Source organism: Tachypleus tridentatus, chromosome 1, assembly GCF_004210375.1.
Source record: "Tachypleus tridentatus isolate NWPU-2018 chromosome 1, ASM421037v1, whole genome shotgun sequence".
Classification (NCBI taxonomy): domain Eukaryota; kingdom Metazoa; phylum Arthropoda; class Merostomata; order Xiphosura; family Limulidae; genus Tachypleus; species Tachypleus tridentatus.
In genome coordinates, this window is record NC_134825.1 from 7,103,333 (window position 1) to 7,124,314 (window position 20,982).

A 20,982-nucleotide genomic window follows, 5' to 3' on the forward strand; every position below is an offset into this window, starting at 1 on the left:
GTTTCTCAGTGCTCTATACAAACAGAATAACTCTAGGAATATTATAAAATAACAGCTGGTTTCTTCATCTCATCCTTCATAGTCGTTTCTCAGTGCTCCATACAAACAGAATAACTCTAGGAATATTATAGTCGTTTCTCAGTGCTCTATACAAACAGAATAACTCTAGGAATATTATAAAATAACAGCTGGTTTCTTCATCTCATCCTTCATAGTCGTTTCTCAGTGCTCCATACAAACAGAATAACTCTAGGAATATTATAGTCGTTTCTCAGTGCTCTATACAAACAGAATAACTCTAGGAATATTATAAAATAACAGCTGGTTTCTTCATCTCATCCTTCATAGTCGTTTCTCAGTGCTCTATACAAACAGAATAACTCTAGGAATATTATAAAATAACAGCTTGTTTCTTCATTATTTTTATAAGCATATAAAACATTACTATAACAAAGAGTTATTAAACCAAGTTTTATCCTGGATATTTATCAACATTCCAAGTGTCCACTCATGTTTCAAGATAATATAAATTCTGGTAAAACAGTAACAACATGTTCCTCGGTTTTTAAAAACATAGAAAATCTCAAACTGTCCATTATTTTTATTTTGTCAGTGAAAAACTTCATGTATCAAAGGGTTTATGTAACATAAACATTCATTTGGCACCTAATTATGATTACCTAACAAGTACTAACTTTAATGTACTCAGCAAATACAACTATTTAAGCAGGCTATTAATATGTACCTATAATCTTTTAACCAAATATTCTATGTTATGTGGTTATTAAACTATAATTATAAAAGGTAACATATTTGGAAATATAATTTTTACATTATGGACAAAGCACATATGAAAAACATTATATATATACACTTAATACTGGAACATCCTGTGACATTTACAGTCTATAGAAAGTTTCTAAACAAAAAACTGAGTAAAAAATACAACAGATAATGAATAAATCAGAACAGTTACAAGATTTCAACGACAGCTTCAGCTTACAGGAGATCCATCTCAGTAAATGGTTTAAATATCAAGCAGTTGATAAAATAATAAACTGTTACAATCCAGGTTTTAATGCAATTTTTCTGTTCTTAGAAAGTGTGGTAAAATTTGTTATTAAACAATTTAATAAACAATCAGGTAACACACTGTAAATCAGAAAGATTCAATTTAAGAAAATGAGAACACTTAAGAACGAAATATATATATACAGTAGTGCTCACGGTTCACTTGATGTGTAGTACAAAACAGAATTAAATGTCAGATGTAATAAATCAATTCTACTCAAAACATGAATATAAATAAGCATTCACAGTTACATAATACAGAGTTCATGCAGAGTTATACATGATCCAACAGTAATGGTGCACCTACTACCAGTCTTTGAAAAGATTACTCAACCTATTTGAAACTAATTATATAGAATGTTGACTGGCTTAGTTTCCCATACATATTACAACAATTTGATATGATGAAAAGTTTTTGAAAATGTTTTACTCTGAATCAACTGAACTACTGTTAGAAAACACAACAGATCTAAATTCAATATTAACTAATATCTGATGAATTAAAAAATTAATCCTCAGGTTTTCTGTAAATAACTTCCAATTCTAAACTTATGCCTCTTCCCGAGTCTTGCTTTTGAAAGTTTTCTTGCAATAACTGCCACCATAGAACAATGTCTGGTATCGACAAACGTAACAAAATAACAACTGCGATAATGTTTTTCATTAAAAACAGGGATATATCATGATCAAAAGAGGTCCACAAGTAGACTCTAATCCCCAGGTAAGGAAGGTTTATCAAGAACAAATATGCAAATTTGTAGAACAAACCTAAACCTAGAGAAGCTGGCTTCAAACCAAATGCTGAAAGACTTAGTTTGTAAAGTGCCAAAGTTGGAAGAATGAAGTTAATGGAAGAAAGCACAAGGATTCCATTTGACATAGCTAAAGGAAGCACAAGTTGAGATTGGTTTGTAAACAGAATTCCAAGAAAGGTAACACTGTCAAATATTTCAAATGTAGTGTTTGTTGAAAGTAAGCTGATGTAATACTGACGAGCAGAGTGGGAGACTGAACCATGATGGCTCTCCACAAGTAGAAGAAAGACAACAGCTGAAGCAGCTAGAAGAAGTTTTAAAAGCTGAGGACTGAACTGAGATGACATTTCTAACCTTTGAGCAATCTCTAGTTTTAACAGAAGTATCACTTTGGTGATAAGCAAAGAAGAATACAAAATCCACACCATGTAACAAGAAGGAAGCATTCCTATCCAACCAAATGGCTGAAGAGTTTGCAAACTTTCATCTTGACCATTCGTAGAATGTCTCAATTTATCCTGAAATTATAAAAAAGATCATACTTAATAGAAATGTCAGGTTTTAATACATCTTTAAACACATTTTATGATGTTATTATCAAACTATCTTCACTAATGTTTCTATATCTAGAACAAATAAGTTGTAAAACACACACATGACGAAGTTACCTTCATTGGTTGAATTTTAATCACAGTGTAGGAAGAGCATAATTAGAATGTTAAGTACTTGTCTACAAAATAAATGTTTACATTAAAAATAATTCAAATTTTAAGAAAACTTTGAATCAATATTTAAAACTCTAACCATTTTTGCATTGAATCGATATGCTGCAACAACTGCTGCCATAAACATGATTAAGATAAGAAAATCAGCCAAAAACCAGAAGTACCATCCAGCAGATCCCTGGTTGTTCAGTATTAATAGGTAGTTGAGCATACTGCCTTGGACAACCAATACTAAAAGAAGGAGAGTTCCATCAAGGATTTGAGTAAAAAGTCGAACTTTACATCTTCCACATGATGCGGTTTGAGTCATATCTGCAAGATCTACAATACAGAAACAAATATTAAAAAAGTAACCTTAACAGACTTCTGAACTAATTTATTCCTTCATCTATGTGACAGATGTAAATCAGAGTTAAGGTATTAACAATGAGTTCTGAGGTTTCCTACATGTGGCATTAATCCAGTTTGACTGAATACCATTTATAACAACTGTTTTTTTCCATCCAGCCAGTTTTCTATCCAATGAACTAGCCTATCTCCTACATTTACAGAGACAGATTTTAACAAGCCTTTTATTTGGCACCTGGTCAAATGATTTCTGAAAATTTAGCTACATAAATTCACACCCATACCTTCACCTACATAAGCACTAACCTCCCTAGAATTAAATTCGATACTTCTTTAGATACAACTTGAAATCCTATCTGCTCTACAACTAGCAAAAACATTTTTCCTTTGATAGCTTAAAAGACTGGCCAACCGGAACACTGTGTTCATTTTCTTCCATAACACTATTTGGGTTATTTTTATCACAAGTCTATTCACAATTCAAATTGTGATATCCCACCTGCATTATCTTGCATTTATTATAATTAAAAGCCATTTGCCATTTATTCACCCAACTCACAAAATAATCCAAATCCTTTTGCATGGCAGCAGCATCCTTCTCGCAACCAGCAGCACTCAAGACCTTAATGTCATTAGCAAATTTAAGTAATTTATTTGCTATTCCTTCACCTATTTCATTGACGTAAATCAAAAGAACAAAGATGCTAAAACTGAGCCATGAGGTACTGAACCAGTCTGACTCAGCTTCTACAGAATGTATCTCATGACAACAAAAACCTACTTGAAGTTACAAACACTGCCACTCTTCACATTATTTTCATTGTTCTATCCATATTAAACACACTACTAGCTTGCATTTCAACAAACTTCCTGTCATTAACAGGATTTTTCATGATAAAAGCCAAACACATTTTTCACAGATAAGACATTCAGGTGCATTTAAAATCATGACATGTAAATGAATGTGGCCTTTCACACATCCAACAAATAGCACACATAATTATATTTTGTACATTCACACCAAAGAAAAATGACTGTATAAAAACTACCTACATTTAACCAGGTTTTCAGTTATTCCTGTCACTTCAAAAATCCTTGATTGCATCAAGTGATTTCAAGTCATTCATTTTATTTCTTGTAGTTCTAGAGTTATTGTAGTAACAGTTTATTCTACTCTAAGAACACGTGTAGTTTGTAAGTTAATAACCCTTTACAAATAAACAAGTTCCTACATTATTTACATATAAACATCCATTTTCCCATTGCAGTTATCTACAAATACAATAAGCTAACCTGCTCATCACTACATAATAATCTAAGAACACACTAGTGATATATTTTAATCCCCATAGTTCAGTTTTGACAGTTTCCCTTTTCTTTAAATACATTTATCATTTTGACCCACTTTTCACTACTAAAATCAGAGGTTAGATTCCCCTTGGTGGATTCAACAAATAGCTGCCCGATGTGGCTTTGCTACAAGAAAACACACACTACACCAGCCTCTATACATCACTTTTAGCCCCTTTACTACATCATTCTGTGTCCATTATATCCTCCAACCCTGCCCATGGAAAATATAACAAAATTCTTTTCTACCTTTTTACACCACAGACTATCTTGTCCAAGCACCATACTAAAGATTCACTCACAGGTATAACCTCTATATATTTTTCATTCTTTCTTATATTACTTTGTTTTCATTCCTTTTCCTAGTTTCTTATCTGTACAAACTAAAGGCTGAAATACGTTAGCTGTTCATTACAGTTAAATTCACTATTACTACATTTACTATTTTTAACTTCATAAAACTCATTATTAGTTATTGTATCTTTCATATGGAAAAGCCTAAGGTCCTCTTGAAATTGTGCTGCTATTTTCTACAGTTTACCTTTCACTTTGTTTATCACCTTGACTCTACTTAAGATAGCCTCAGCGGTACAACAAATATTGTAATTAGCAATAAATAAACGAAAAATATAATAGAAAAGTCCACTTTTTTTTTGGAAATAAGACCCCACATACACTTTGTTGTGCAAGTTATACCCTTGTAGTAAGAAGATATTTGCACAAGAAAATATGTTATGTACATTACAAAAAAACAAAAATTATAGAATCAAATAAACATAAAGTAACAATTCTAATAATAAGACCATGATGTACCCACTAGATTCTAAAGAATTGTATGAAATTTACAGTTTCACAATTCTTTTGTCACAGTACAAGAATGTCTGGCACACCCCATCACCCTCTTCTTGAGCAAAAAGGAAAGGTGGTACTTGACACTTATAAAGCTTTAGGAAAATGAAAAACAATTTTTTTTTTACAATACTTTCAGTCTCTATATGTGAGAACAACTCAGTTTAATTCAAATAGATAGCAAACTCTTATACATTCCTTAATCAACATGGTTGTTCTTACCTAGCACTTAATATTATATTAGAATCACTATTAAAGTCTGTAAGTTAAGTCAATTTATGAACTAGTAGCAACAATCTTGCTTCAAAGAGGCAATGCTTCTCATTCTTCCTTAAAAATTACAAAATAATCATTAGCTACTAAGATAGTACTAATATACTGATATGTGTTCAACTGATAATAACATTCATAACAATAGTTTTCACTGCTAGAACACATAAATGGAATCACTGTGGTAATTATCAAAACTGGAATACAGTTTATCCAGGTTATCACCCTCAGATGAAAAACACAGTAATTTATACTGTTTGGTTAGCATAAAAAATTATGTTGTATGTGTGTGCAGCACATTAAATGGTCATTTATATTCATCAATAATTTCTGATTGAAACTAACTACATAGATCAAAGGTGAATAATAAGACAGTAAACAATTTAGCCAATTTGATATACCAGTCTAACTAGAATTATCTAAACTTGTATAACAAAACTTATGAGTTAAAATGATTTGATTCATCAATTGTGATCTCTCAGTGTTATGAATATTCTTAAGCACAAAAAAGCAAAGGTAACAAGCAATCTTTCCACATAATTACATGAGAGTTTCTGTGCAAGCAAAGAATTTTAAATGTTTAAGGGAGCCCACAAAAACTACATAGATTCCAAACACTATATTGTATGAGCAAGGTTCAGGACTATTTTGTTATTTGTCACTTGGGAGACTACTTATGTTAAGTATGCTTGAATAGATGGTAGCTTTTCAGTGGTGGAAATGGCATAAAATAACTGATGCAAATATTAACTTCATTTTTATAGTTACAGCTCTATTACTAATATAAGTGTTTAGACTAAAAATCCTGCTTCGATGAACGTTTTACTACATAATTTAATCTGTAGTACCTGAACCGCTACGACTAGTTTTTCATAGCATTTTGCCAATTAAAATCTAAATTTATAACATCTAGTCCAACTGTTACAAGACAGGTTACGACTTCAATTATATATTCCTAATATGTCATAAACTTCGATTACAAATATAATCAATTGAGCTAAAATAGGGGTGTGAGGGTGCACTATCATCCCTGATATATAGATGACGCTGTACACGTGTAGTTCTTATCGTATATAACTTAGTATAGAAGTACGAAAATCGTTCATACGACAACGAAGGTAAATGTAATATATTGTCAGATCGTCGTAAAACTAGAACAAAATTGGTCTGTTGTGGATCACACTCACAGTACTTTGGGAGCTGTAAGATGAAGTAGAAGAAATAAATGTTTATTTTTACTTTTAAATTGTTACTGTTACTAGTATTATTGGAATTACTAGTAATATTAGGTAATGTGCAAAAAAAGAAAACCGATCAGTCTCCAACTGAGAGTTAATACTTACAAACAGAAATAAGGAAAAGTGGAAAGAAAGCTTAAAACACAACTTTTTTAATTATGAAAATAATTATACAATTTTTGTAAAAAAGAAGTGCGTGCAGTGCCGGTAGTAAACAAACATGTAAGCGGTCTCTAGTATTTCATTTCAATAAGGGAGCGCTACAAAATATAGGTGTTAAAAGACATATCAAAGCGAAAACTCAAACCACAGGCAAGTACATTTCGGTAATATTTGCAAGCTCTCGTTATCTATAATACTTATAAAAGTTAAGATGTGCAGTAGTTATATAAATGAAATGCGAAAACTAAAACATTACATTTCACTTAAGTATTATGCTACAAGCTCTCTGTTTCCTTTGAATCGAAGTAATCAAATTAAGAGTTGATGATAACACACAAAAAAATTCACCTTAAAATGTTTACTTCAATGTAAGCTCATTTTGCACATAGAGGGGTTGTCATACGAACATTACCTTTAAAGCAAGAGCAAAATAACATTGTAAACTTAATAAAAAATAATTCAAATTTTCAAGCAGCATGGCAACACTATGGTAGCTCTTAATCAGTGATGTCGAGAAAACCTACTTGTAGAGAAATATATATGCAAAAACGACTCGTTTGGGTTGAGAAAATATTTTACATAGAAAAACGAACAACATTTCGACCTTCTTCGGTCATCGTTAGGTCCACAAACCAATATAAAGAAACGCCTTTATACCTATATTAATATAATAAAATAAATAAAATTATATATTCAAACATCTAACACCGCCTTCTACGTTCCGACACTCAGTTGCACAACCCCTTTCAAACATGTGGTCAGCTTCCGGTCAATTACCTCTTTCTTTGTGAACCTGACGATGACCGAAGAAGGTCGAAACGTTGTTCGCTTTTCTATGTAAAATATTTTCTCAACCCAAACGAGCCGTTTTTGCATATATATGGTAGCTCTTGTTTGTAGCTAAATACAAAGCTGAACAAATGGTTATACTCAGCCCACCAGGGGTATCGAAACCCGGTTTCTATTAGTATAAATACGTAGACACACCAGTGACCACTGAGGAGCACTATAGTAACATCCAGTGGCGTACTTAAGTAAGGGCTGGAGAGAGTTCAGCCTCAGGACTAATGGTCTTAATATGGGCCCATTTATAATTTTATTCTATGTCACTGATAACATCTATAAATTTGGTATATCTAATTGAATGCAACTAAATCCTTAAGGTTTAGTTTCAACAAACCAATTACCAGAGTTGAAAATAAAATGGTTTGGTTTGGTTTTGTGTGAATTTCGCGCAAAGCTACACGAGGGCTGTTTGCGCTAGCTGTCCCTAATTCTGCAGTGTAACACTAGAGAGAAGGCAGCGAGTCATCACCACCCACCGCCAACCCTTTACTTCTCTTTTACCAACGAATAATGGGTATTAACCGTCACATTATAACGACCCCACGGCTGAAAAGGCGAGGATGTTTGGTGTGACGGGGATTCGAACAGCTTGGTTAAACTTTGCTGAGAAGCACCAAACATGAAACGTAGAAAAGTGGAAGGTTTTGTTCTCTGATGAGAAAAAAAAATTTAACCTGGATGGTTCAGATGGCTTTCAACGTTACTGGCATGATAAGGATATCCCACCGGAGACATCTTCTATCCGACACAGTGAAGGAGGTTCCATCATGATCTTGGGTGCTTTCTTCTTCCATAGAACAATGGAGCTAAGTGGTTGAGTCTAACAAAGCAAAAAATGCATATATTTTCTTTATGTTCATCGGCCTTAAGATTTTGGCCAGCAGTGTACGAGGTCTGTTCAAAGAATACGCGGACTGTTTGAATTGCGCGGCTCCAGTTGGTTCCAGGGGAATCCGCTTGGTGTCGCTAGGTTTGCACAGATCAGCTGATTACGACGCCATTTCCCGATTGCAGATATCTTCATTTGTGTATTAGCTACGCGGTTTTAAGTGAAATGCGATTTTTTCGTTTGGCGGATTTCAGAATGAATGACCTGAAGGAGCAACGACTTGCTGTGAAATTTTGTGTTAAACTTGGAAAATCTGCGACTGAAACTTTTGCTATGCTTAACACGGCTTACGGTGATGTTGCTATGAAGCGTACGGCGTGTTTCAAGTGGCATGAACGTTTTAAGGATGGTCAACAGTCCATTGAAGATGATGAGCGTCCTGGACGTCCTTCTACGTCAACTGACGACCTACACGTCGACAAAATCAACATCCTGGTGCGGGCAAATCGACGTCTGACTGTCAGGGAGCTTGCTGAAGAGTGTGGGATATCAGTTGGATCTTGTTACGAGATTTTGACCGAAAAATTGAAGATGCACCGCGTTGCTGCGAAATTTGTGCCTCAGAACTCGTGAGTTTCTGGCCAAACACTCGATCACTGTTCTTCCCCACCCCTCCTACTCACCTGACCTTGCTCTTTGCGATTTTTTCTTGTTCCCCAAACTCAAAAGACCCTTGAAAGGAAGAAGATTTGAGACGATTCCCGAGATTAAGGCAAATGCGACGAAGGAGCTGGAGGACATTACAAAAGAAGCGTACCAGGACTGTTTCAACAAGTAAAAACACCGTTGGGATAAGTGTGTGCGTTGGGGAGGAGAGTACTTTCAAGGGGTCCCAGATTTGTAACTTCTAAATAAAGTACATTTTGTTTTATGACGTCGGTCCGCGTATTTTTTTAACAGCCCTCGTATATACAGAGAGAGAGAGAGATAAATACTAGCCAACGTGCATTGTATGGCCATGTATGTATGAAAGTCACACGGTTACAAAGTTTACTATATAATATACATGGTTCAATGGTCCCTCCAGTCCCGTGTTTACAGGGTATAAGTAGAGTAGTTATATATATTTAACAACTTACTAGATAACACGTGATATGTTGATTACCATGTATTATAGGGATCATACATGTAGTACCACTACCAGTGATATCAGGAATAATTGTTATCCAATCTGTATGAAGCTAGTCCAAAGGTTGTCACTGTTTCACGAAAGAACATCATAAATCAAATATATATTTCATTAAACTAAACTGTTTAAAATATGGCAGCACGATATCACTATTTTATAAATTCATGCCCATGGGCATAAAAAACAAAGAAACGTTATTATTAAAAAATACAGAAACAAGACGTGGTAGCTTAAAGTGAAAATGCAATCGCCAAAAAACAGTAAACAAAACATGTTTAAGGTTACACACATAATGTAAATATTATTTCCTTGAGCTACGTATCTCTATTGTGATTCCTGTCTAAAAGATGAGTTAAAATAGGAATTTTTAGCTTTAGGAAATAGTGTCAACACAAAGTCTCAAACTTTAAACTGGTTTGTTTACTCTTTTTTCTTAGCGACTACGTTTCTACTTTAGGCTACCTGTCTTGTTTCTTTAGTTTTTGAAGTTTCCTATTTCCCCATTTTAAATTAACAGTTTTTAATAATCTTACATAGAGGAGAAATTAAATAATAAAAAAGATGTAATGGATAGTTTAAAAATAAAGAAGTTAAATGCATGTATTTGTTGTGAAACATGAGGCAGCACAATAAGTTATCTGTATTGTGCCCACCGTGAATATCGTAATCTGATTGTTAGCATTACAGACTATCAGGTTTACGGCTTTGTAGTAACTAAGGAGCATAATTATATGTATCAATTATAATAAATGTTACTTCATCTATAAAATATATTGTTCTGTAAAGTAATATTCCAATATCATTACTTTGTAAGTTACTTTTGTGCTACTTCACTAAATATTTATATAATGTAAAATTTATTAGTCTAGTTTTCAAAAAATAACCGAAATACCAATATTTCTTACAGAAGACTTCTAATGAACGTCCCAAGTATAGGTTCGTTATCATCAGTAGTTGGTATAATCACCTACGCCTCTTAAGAATCACATATTTCTTCCTTTACTGTGTATTAATTACAAGTTACTATATATCGTCCATAGCAGTTGTTAGTCTGGTACAGTCTTCAGGGAAGTCCTAACAAAGATTGTGATAATCACGGCTAGGGCTCGATCATGGGTCAGCTTGATAGAAATACTGATATGTTATCTACTCGACCCACTGTTATACCTACTTAATGGAAGAAATGCCCTCGGAAATTTAAAGAAGCTCTAACAGCATACAAAGGTAATGTTACTATAATTATTGAAGCAGAGGAATATACCATCAAAATCCAAGTTATTTTTCACTCTCAAGTCTAGCCCGAGAGAGAGGAAAATACAGTACCCAAGAAACATAAGAAATAATTTAGGAACACTGAAACAACTAACAGTATCACTAGAGTACCACTCAACACATTTATCAAATAGTCACACAGCTAACAGTTATACCAGAACACAACCAAGCATATCACATATATTAAACAGTCACATAGCTGACAGTACTACTATATTACCGCCAAACATATCTATCAAATAGTCACACAGCTGACAACAGTACTAGAGTACTACCAAACACATCTATTAAATAGTCACACAACATACAATACTAATTTATTACCACCAAACACATCTATCAGACAGTCACACACCTAACAGTACTACTAAAATACTAACATATCTACGAAATGGTCAAACAACTAATAGTTTGTTTGTTTTGTTTGTTTTTGGAATTCCGCGCAAAGCTACACGAGGGCTATCTGTGCTAGCCGTCCCTAATTTAGCAGTGTAAGACTAGAGTGAAGTCAGCTAGTCATCACCACCCACTGCCAACTCTTGGGCTACTCTTTTATCAACGAATAGTGAGATTGACCGTCACATTATAACGACACCACGGCTGAAAGGGCGAGCATGTTTGGTGCAACCGGGATTCGAACTCGCAACCCTCGAATTACGAGTCGAACGCCTTAACCAACCTTGCCATGCAGGGGCGTGGCCAGTATTCCCTTCAAACTTTGCTTCTGTGACCTGGATAATGAAATTTAGACATTAACCTATTTGCACATTTTCATTTACAAAGGGTTCGAATAAAACAATATATTAATCAAGATTTACATTTATTTATACTAAAATTGAACAAAAATGTTTAGAAGTGAGAAGTTTGTCGACATTTGCGACTGTAATATAAATCACTTTCACGTATCAGCCCCCAAATATAGTCTCGGCATTCGACTTTGCTAGACCAAGATCTCTCATAAAGTCAGTAAGGTCTCTTTGGTTGGGGTAGTATGGGTTTCTCTCACCAGCTGCACCTCTGAAATTGTAAGCTGGATCTTTAATGTCTACCTCCTCTTCTGATTTGCTGCTCTCTTCTGAGGATGGCTGCTTTCTCTCTGGCGGAGTGAGTACAGGGAGCTCAGGGCAGTGTGGCATAAGGGCGATGGATGATGGAAGGTCCGGATACATGATAGCAAATGCATTCCTGCCAGCCCAACGTTTGGAAGGGTCCACCATGCAGAAGTAACAATTGCTTAAGTGGTCAGTGAGTTCACGCCACATTCTTGAAATAGTGAGCTTCATGTCTCTCTTTTCCCCTCTGTACCATCCTGCAAAAGAGCAAAATCAAATTGTTATTATGAAGAATAAATTTATTTCATCCACAACTAATGTGTAAAAGGTTCGTGTAAAATATTTTATATGTGATATTTTTTTCTATACTATTAGAAGTTTTAAAAAGTTAAAAGATATTTAAAATTTAAAAGGTCTAAAATTTGTATAATACAAAATCTTAGTATTCAAGCATGCAAAAATTGTCCGTCTTACCTTCTAGAGTTGTTTTGCAGTGCCAACAAGTAAAATGAGGTGGCCAGGGTTAATCTTGATCCCCGACAGGCATACCGAAATATGCCTTGTAGGCTTCACACATCTTAGCACATGCTGTCACAGAGTACTTTTTCGCTACTGTCTTGATAAATTGGCCACATACTTAGCAGAATGCGTCTGGAGAATGCTTACAGCTTCTTGATGCCATCTCTGATAAAATCAGATAGGTCTATCTAAACTAAACTGAAGTGGTGAGCCTCTGTATATATATTACGATGGAAAGTTCTGGACAATTCTAAAAGGTTCTTGAGAATTTTCCTAAGTTCTACAACATTTTAGAAAGTTCTTGAAAATTTTTGTAAGCTCGAGAAAAATTCTCTGTCAACTACCCAGCACTGAATCTACCTGGAATATTCTGAAAAAATGGGTAAATTTGAAAATTTCATTACCCAGGTCACAAAAGCAAAGTTTGAATGGAAAAAGAGGTCTTTTTTATTTACTTTAAGCATAAGCAATTGGGAAATAACACTTTCTGTCCAGGAACAAGAAAAAGTAAAAATTTTATGATACAGCGTTATTATAGTTAAGTTAGTATTATTCATATCACATAACATAATAATAGAGCTTTGGATTTTACATCTTAAATGTCATTAAAGTCGTTATAAGATTCACAAAAATTAGCTAATTTTGTTATAGCAACAGAAATATGATAAGTTAACCACACGATTATTCTTTAATATACAGAGTCAAAAAAAGAACTGTTCAATCTATGCAAAATGTATGGCGACTTTCTTGAGTTACAGGAGCATCCAAATGCAGAAAAATAAGACGGATAATATATCTTTACAAGTCTTTCTTTAATGATTCATTTGCTATGGATTTCCAATGAAAAGAAATGTAACATCATCTGGAGTGCTCACACTTTACGATGCACCCAAAATCAGAGCTTCTTATGTTAGCTGGAAATACAACACTCAAAGTTATATTTAACAGATTATGTAAAGAGCATTTTGACTGAGACTTTGTTATAATATTTAATTCTGGAAGTTTTGTTAATTATATATTAATAATAGCTTACTGGGATATGATGAAACTTGAACTTCACATAAGAAATGTATGTAGAGACTTGTATACGATGTTAAAACATGCTTATTAAATACTCATGGGGTATAATTTATCATAAAAGATTAAGCCAGACATATAATAATCTGAATTTTGATAATTAATTTCAATACAGATTTTTAACTGTTGATTAACATATTTTATGATTTTACTACACACTATAAGTGAAAGATAATGCATCACATGTTATCATAACATTGTTGCAAAATCTAAGTGAGGAAAAATATATTTGAAAGCTAATCCAATATTCTATAAGCTAAGATGTTTATAGTATAGTAGTGTATCTTGAAGTTTAATTAATATCAATATGCTTGTTAAGTCTATGATTTTTTGTTGTTGTTGTAACGATAAACAGTAAATATGCCGATTTATAAAATGTGAAAGAATAATCACTTGATTTATAATTTAATATCCCTTTAAGATTATGATTCCCAACTCTCGTTTCAGCAATAAACTATGTTCATTTGTGAAAAATGTTTTTGATGCTTTGATGAACTAATAATTTTAAATGTTATAATGTCCATAAAGTAAAGTTTTAAAAGATATGGAAATAGAATTTCTGATTTCTCTCTCGGTTTTCAAGTGAAAGCATTACTTGTTTTAGCCTTTGGCAAACACATCACTTGGTCTTATACAATGGTATAGATTTCCAAACTTGCTATCAACTGGAATGCGTCAGCAATAGGTTGAGAGAGCAATCTATCTATATTGAAAGTTCATTTTTCAAAAGGGTTAGACAAATATTATCGAGCCTATGTAAAGTTTCATTCAGCAAAAAAGCAAGCTCTAGATAAAGACTTGTGAAAATATCTACAGAAATGTAAGACATTTTTACATTAAGAACGATTAAACATAACTGTTTACGTAGATAACACAGGTCAACAAATTTTTTCGAAATCTCAGTTGCATAAGATTTTTTTACTCATTCTTACCCTTTGTGACCTGCTAAATTCAAATATGAAAACGGTTCAGCTCTACATGCTCTAGTTTTAATGCAATTTTAAGTTTTTCATTCTAGCCTTTTGTGGTCAAATTAACACGTTTCCTGCGATGCCTATATTGGCAAACCGGCAACTGCTGCGATGCTCTTGTACATCTGACAGCTTCAGTGCTGCATGAGCTATGATAACGTGAGGTTGTCGTTACACTTGTCTCTAGCCTGCAACTTAGTTGAAGGTAAGACAATAGTGGGACACCGGTGGGTCCCATCGCAGGAAACGTGTTAATTACTTACACGTTTATGTTATCAACAGAGATATTAAAATTGTTTAGATTTTGTTTCAGATCTGATCATGGCTACAAGGAGACATCAATGTGAGAACAAGCCGGACGCTTTTTGTTATATTTGTGGATGCTTCACGCTTATTCGTCAAAGGCGTAATATAACATCGTTTCTGAGGCGTGCTTATAAAGCGTACTTTGGACTTGCTCTTGGTGACCAAGACAAGAAATGGGCCCCACATATTGTGTGTCATAACTGCGAGAAAATGCTGCGTGACTGGACAAAAGGGAAACGTAAGGGTTTACCTTTCGGGATTTCCATGACCTGGCGAGAACCGATGGACCACACAACTGACTGCTATTTTTGTCTGGTCAATACAAAGGGCATTGGCAAGAAAAACAGACACAAAATCTCATATCCTAGTATCCCCTCAGCAATCCGACCTACTCTGCACTCTGATGAGCTCCCAATCCCAGTTTTTAAAGGATTTCTTCCATCTGAAGATGTGGGTAGTGACCAAGAGCAAGAGACTGCTGATGAAACTCAAGAAATACTTTCAGAATCTGGCGATCCTTCTTATGAGACCCCACAGTCATTAACTCCTCAACAGTTTAGCCAGCCAGAGTTGAATGACCTTGTGCGTGATTTGGGTCTCTCCAAAATGCAGCTGAAGTGTTAGCTTCCAGGATGCAAGAAAAGAATCAGATGAGCCATACAACTAAAGTGTCATACTTCCGAAATCGGGAGCAGACTTTTGTGCCATTTTTTTACAGAGGAGAATATGTTTGTTTATTGTCATAATATCTCAGGTCTTCTCCAGGAATTAGGGATGCCAGTATACCATCCAATTTCTAGATTGTTTCTAGATTGTTCTAAGCAAAGTTTGAAGTGCATTCTACTTCATAATGACAATGTCTATGCAGCTGTTCCAATTGGACACTCTGTGTATTTACGAGAGGAATATAATGACATTAAGACTGTGATTGACCTACTAAAATACCACGAGCACAACTGGACAATTTGTGTGGACCTCAAAATGGTTACTTTCCTCTTAGGTCAACAAAGAGGATTTACAAAGTATCCCTGCTATCTTTGCATGTGGGACAGCCGAGCTCGAGAAAAGCACTGGAACCAGAAGGAGTGGCCCATACGTGAGACTCTGAAGGCAGGTATGCCAAATATTGTCAACGATCCAATTGTCAGTCGAGAAAAGATCATATTTCCTCCTCTCCATATCAAGCTGGGCTTGATGAAACAGTTTATAAAGGCGTTGAATACTGACGGTGAATGCTTCCAACACATATTTTCTGTGCTCCCTGGTTTGTCCTTCGAGAAGATCAAGGCAGGTGTTTTTGATGGACCACAGATTCGTGCACTTGTGCATGATCAAGAATTTGCCAGAAAGATGAACGACAAGGAAAGGACTGCATGGCTTTCATTTGTGGCGGTGATGGCAAACTTTCTCGGTAATAAAAAAGCTGACAACTATGAAACTTTTGTAGCGAATATGTTGTCAGCTTTTCGCGATCTTGGATGTAACGTGAGTGTCAAACTCCATTACCTGTACAGTCATCTTGATAGATTCCCTGAGAACCCAGGAGCTGTAAGTGACGAGCAAGGCGAGCGGTTCCATCAGGACCTCAAGACCATGGAAGAGCGTTACCAAAGGAGATGGGACAAACATATGATGGCAGATTACTGCTGGAGCATTAAACGAGAATGCCCTGAGACAGTCCACAAACGCAAGAGCTACAAGCGGAAATTCATGCCTGAGTAGACTGCAATTGAGCTTTGCCTGCTCATAGTAGCAAATGTCTTATCTACTAATCAGTTTTATATAAATAAATTGAATTATAACTTTATATAAAATTGAATTTATATAAATAACTTGAATACATTTATACTATCTTGCATTTTCTTTTTTATTACCCAGCTATATTAAAGAGTTTTATAACATATTTTATCACATATTTTTCATGATAGACTACGACGTCAATGTGATGATGACGAAATTTTGAGATTTTCAAATACCTTGATTGCAAAAAAAGTAGAGCACTGAGTAAAAAACTAACTTCAGATCTGAAATCAGGGCAAGAAATTATGTAATACCAAGTGTTTGATATAAATGCAACAAAAACTTTGTTGACCAGTGTAATTCAAACTTTAGTGAAAATGATCAATTTATGAAGTTAAACATAAAAATGATTGTACATTAAATAATGGTCTTTTTAAGGGCACTATTTGTTATACATTATTTATAGAAATTAATTACCAACAAGCATTTTGCATGCCAGATTAAAGAACTGCAAAACGTATTTCACGTAAATCAAATATAGAAATAAAACTATAATCAATAGGTTAAATATACATTAAATCAACATTTAAAATCACAAACAGCTATGTCAACTGTTTCATTAAATATTTATAAAAAACGAAACATCAGATGTGGCAGAACGTTTCATTATTTATATAACTTAGATAAGGAAAATCTATGGAACTAATGAACTAGCGAAATCTTTTATACACAAAGTAATGGATAATTTGAAAGGAGAATTTACTATAATGTTTGTCTCATTCAAATAATAGATGGGTTATGATACTATGTGTGATATATCTCCAACACAGTTATAATAGTTGTCTCTTTAAAATACGGTCTTACTTGTGACATTTTGGAAAAGATAATTAAATTTAGACTACAATGTTGATAACGTAATTACATTGAGAAACTCTACAAGCTTGTCGTCCCATTGAACTATCCTTTTATAGAAACTCCATCTGCCCTTAGACCACAAATCTTAGTAAGACCATCCAATTTTGTAAAACACCTATAAAATAATCAGTTAAATAAATGAATACTATAAAGGTATTTGCAACAAGTTGAACTGTATCCAATCCTAGTGAATTATAGTAGCGCTGTTCAACTATGGAAATACTATCCTTAGTACAACTATGCACATAGAGAACATGCCTAGTAAAACCATCCACCTATATGAATAAAACTATTTATAACACCATCCGCCTGTAGAACCTTGGGAACATCGTCCATCTGTAGAAACATCATCCACATTGTAATACGAACATAATGCAGTTAAATATGTAAACAAAAATTATAAAATACTGATAATTATAAAACAACATTATGCAAATTAGATAAACTTGATTTTAAAACATTTATAATCGAGATGAAGTTGATCACACCTTTATCTACATAACTGTAGTGGTTCACTTATGTGTGTGTTTTCTTATAGCAAAGCCACATCGGGATATCTGCTGAGTCCACAGAGGGAAATCGAGGATAATTTACGACCTATCTGCTTATTAATTATACCAAGATTGGCAGGTTTGTTATAGAGAAAAACTGGCAGTTTCCAGTAAATAAAAACAATTTGGTTCACAAAGAGTTTAAAGAATAAAATTAAAGAAAAGCGTTATTAATATAAGAACTTCAAAATTATTACAATAACGCAAACTTGAAAGAATATAAAGAAAGTTGATGAAACTGAATATTAGGAAATGAAATTAGTGTATGGAAAAAACTTTGGTTGAGAATTTAAAAATTAACAGTATGGTTTTCTTTAAATAGATCAAGGATAAGCATTATGTCAGGATTGAAATAGGTCCTTAAAGGAATGATAGAGGAAGGCTTTTATTTCAGTATTACTAGAAGTGTGGATCATTAAATTCTAGTTTTAATTTAGTTTTTACAAATGACAATTTCAGCAATATTCTTCATACTGAACAGCTATTAGATTGAAGTAAGACCAAACAAGATCATCACATTATTCTGAGCTTATTAAGAGAAAATTGGGAAGTTTAAAGGATGATAGTGATTGGACCATAAATCTTCCCAAGGGTTTTTAAGAACATTAAGGATTGGATATGTGAGATACTTGCTATTATTTTTGTAAGTTTTTAAACAGTGAGAAGGTACCAGAGGATTGGAAGTTAGTCAGTGTAACTCCTCTTTTCAAGAGAAGTGATAAAAATTGCTTCAATAATTTAATAACAGTTAGTCTTACCTCAGTTATTTAATAAAGTTTAAATGCTTCTGGATAGTCAGCATAGGTTTATTTGGTCAGAATCTTTCCTTACTATTTTTCACATTCTTTGAAAAGGTTGTTTCTTATGTTAATGGATGTATCTTGGTTTTCAGAAAGCATTTAATAAGGTGTTATATAAAAGATTTGTTAAGAATATTGTTGACGTGGTGTTAAGTGATAAATTGGCTCATTGGATAGAAAACTGGCTAGTTGAAAGAACGCAGAAGATTGTTATGAACGAACTTCAATCAAACTGGAGTAATATCGGTGGTGGTTACTAGTTGCCTTCTCTCTAGTCTTACATTGCTAAATTAGGAACAGCTAGCGCACACGGCCATCGTGTAGCTTTACGCGAAATTCAAAAACCAAACCATAAGCTCCAATATTGTCCTCTAATTTTATATGTTATATTATGTTGAATTAATGTCTCCCTCTGACACCGATGTTGTTGCGTTGTTCTTACATTGGTATATTTTTTTCAAATATTTGAAAATAATTCGAACGACTAGTCCACATGATGACAATAAAGTACTTATTTTGTTAAATATGGTTTCTACTGACATTTATACACTATCATTAATTGCTTTAGTTCTACGTTACAAATGGCGCTAACCAGGGCCTTCAAAAGGAAAGAGTGAGATGGATGAAGTCATACTTTTGTCTTTCAATAAAAACCTCCTCAGTGTTAATTTTTTTATGAATAAAAGCAAGACAAAAAAAACGCATCTATCTGAAGATAACCATTCCGTGAACAGAAATGTTTGATTTAGTAGAAACTGCATTAACATTGGACGTAAAGATTAACTATATAAATAATAGTCAAGATCATCACCTCTTATGATAGGCAAGGGCCCATTTAATGACAGAAGGGAAAGGCCACTATGTATAATCAAAGTTGACCCTGACTATCGTCAGAATGGTCCCTATATACTAAGGGGCAAAATCCTAGCAATCTCATTTGAAACAGAAAAATAGATGTTAACGTTTTATGAGAATATAAATGTATAACATCAGCGCATTTATCACAGTTAGGCATGTGTCTCGTAGTTTATTGTCAAGGGCCCTTCCTTTCCCAGATATTAAATCTATTAGAAGAGCCCTTAATAGTCAAAGGACAATATATGTCATCTATACTAAGTTACAATAAAAATTCGTGACAACTTTCATAGAAAATATATTAGTGTGTTTATATAATTGTTAAATCTTTGCCGTTCTCACGAAATCGATATGATTTAGTGATTTCTGTTTAAATGCAGTATACGCATTGTATAAGAATTACAACTAGCGACAAAATTATATCGATTTTTCTGTCCACTACTATCCATTAGTTATATTACATCAATTTGTTTTTTGCGAGCTTCCGTTGGTAGTTTTGTTTTACATTTTTTTCCTCTGGCTAACACTTAAGTTACAAAGTTAAACACATAACATGATAATATACACCAATGATTTACTAAACCATGATATTTCAAAAATTTAAGAGAAACTTACCAGGATTTATTTCCGTTATTAAAATTTGCTCCATATTAACTCACACTGTAAAATAATAAATAACGAACAAACACAAAGGTCCCTAAATTTGCATTTTTTACATGTTCGGCACTGTCTCGTTTCAAATATTCAAATTTTAATTAATCAGTTGTGATTCTTAGGCGAAATATGCACTCAAACACTAACTGTTCACTTTAGTACAAGTACAAGTATCCGAGATAATTCCTTCATCCGATTAGACAAAAATATTTAGAAGTTGCTACTAGCAACTGTACAGTAAGGCTGGTTGTAAGTTTTACAGTGACTTGTTTTCCAATAGTTCAAAAGCGAGTCTTGTGCAAAATGCATGGAAATAATAACAATGGATTGGTTATACAATGTCAGTCAAATCCTTACCTATTAGGAAATTTTAAGTAAATCATGTATATTATTGCTGACTTATTGTAAAATTCAGTCGCAATCCCCAGAACATTCAAATGGGGAGTCTTCTAAATATAAGGTTTCCCGGAAGTGAAAATATTGTATGGATTCTCAAAATTGTATTAGTCATCATAAGACTTACCATCTGCTAAAGTAAGGCATTAGACGAGAGTTCTGCTTTAATCCAGTTATATATATCGTACAATTATTATCATTATAATAAAAAAATTTTACAGCTTCTTGAAAACTCATGAGAC

The 20,982-nt window shown here is 33.7% G+C and overlaps 1 protein-coding gene across 3 annotated transcripts; it reads right to left on the reverse strand.

The window, feature by feature from the left end:
* Positions 1-412: 412 nt before the first annotated feature.
* Positions 413-20,610, reverse strand: LOC143236430 (uncharacterized). Of its 3 annotated transcripts, none has more exons than XM_076474723.1 (3): positions 20,306-20,610; positions 2,631-2,872; positions 413-2,344 (listed from the first exon to the last, which is right to left on the reverse strand). In XM_076474723.1, exons 1-3 carry the CDS (start codon positions 20,337-20,339, stop codon positions 1,580-1,582), a joined length of 1,041 nt encoding a protein of 346 aa, XP_076330838.1. In that variant the 5' UTR covers positions 20,340-20,610; the 3' UTR covers positions 413-1,579. The 3 variants fall into 3 exon arrangements, with proteins under 3 accessions (XP_076330838.1, XP_076330968.1, XP_076330903.1); XM_076474853.1 differs by lacking the exon at positions 20,306-20,610 and adding an exon at positions 6,712-6,891; XM_076474788.1 differs by lacking the exon at positions 20,306-20,610 and adding an exon at positions 6,217-6,486.
* Between the last annotated feature and the right edge of the window lie 372 nt (positions 20,611-20,982).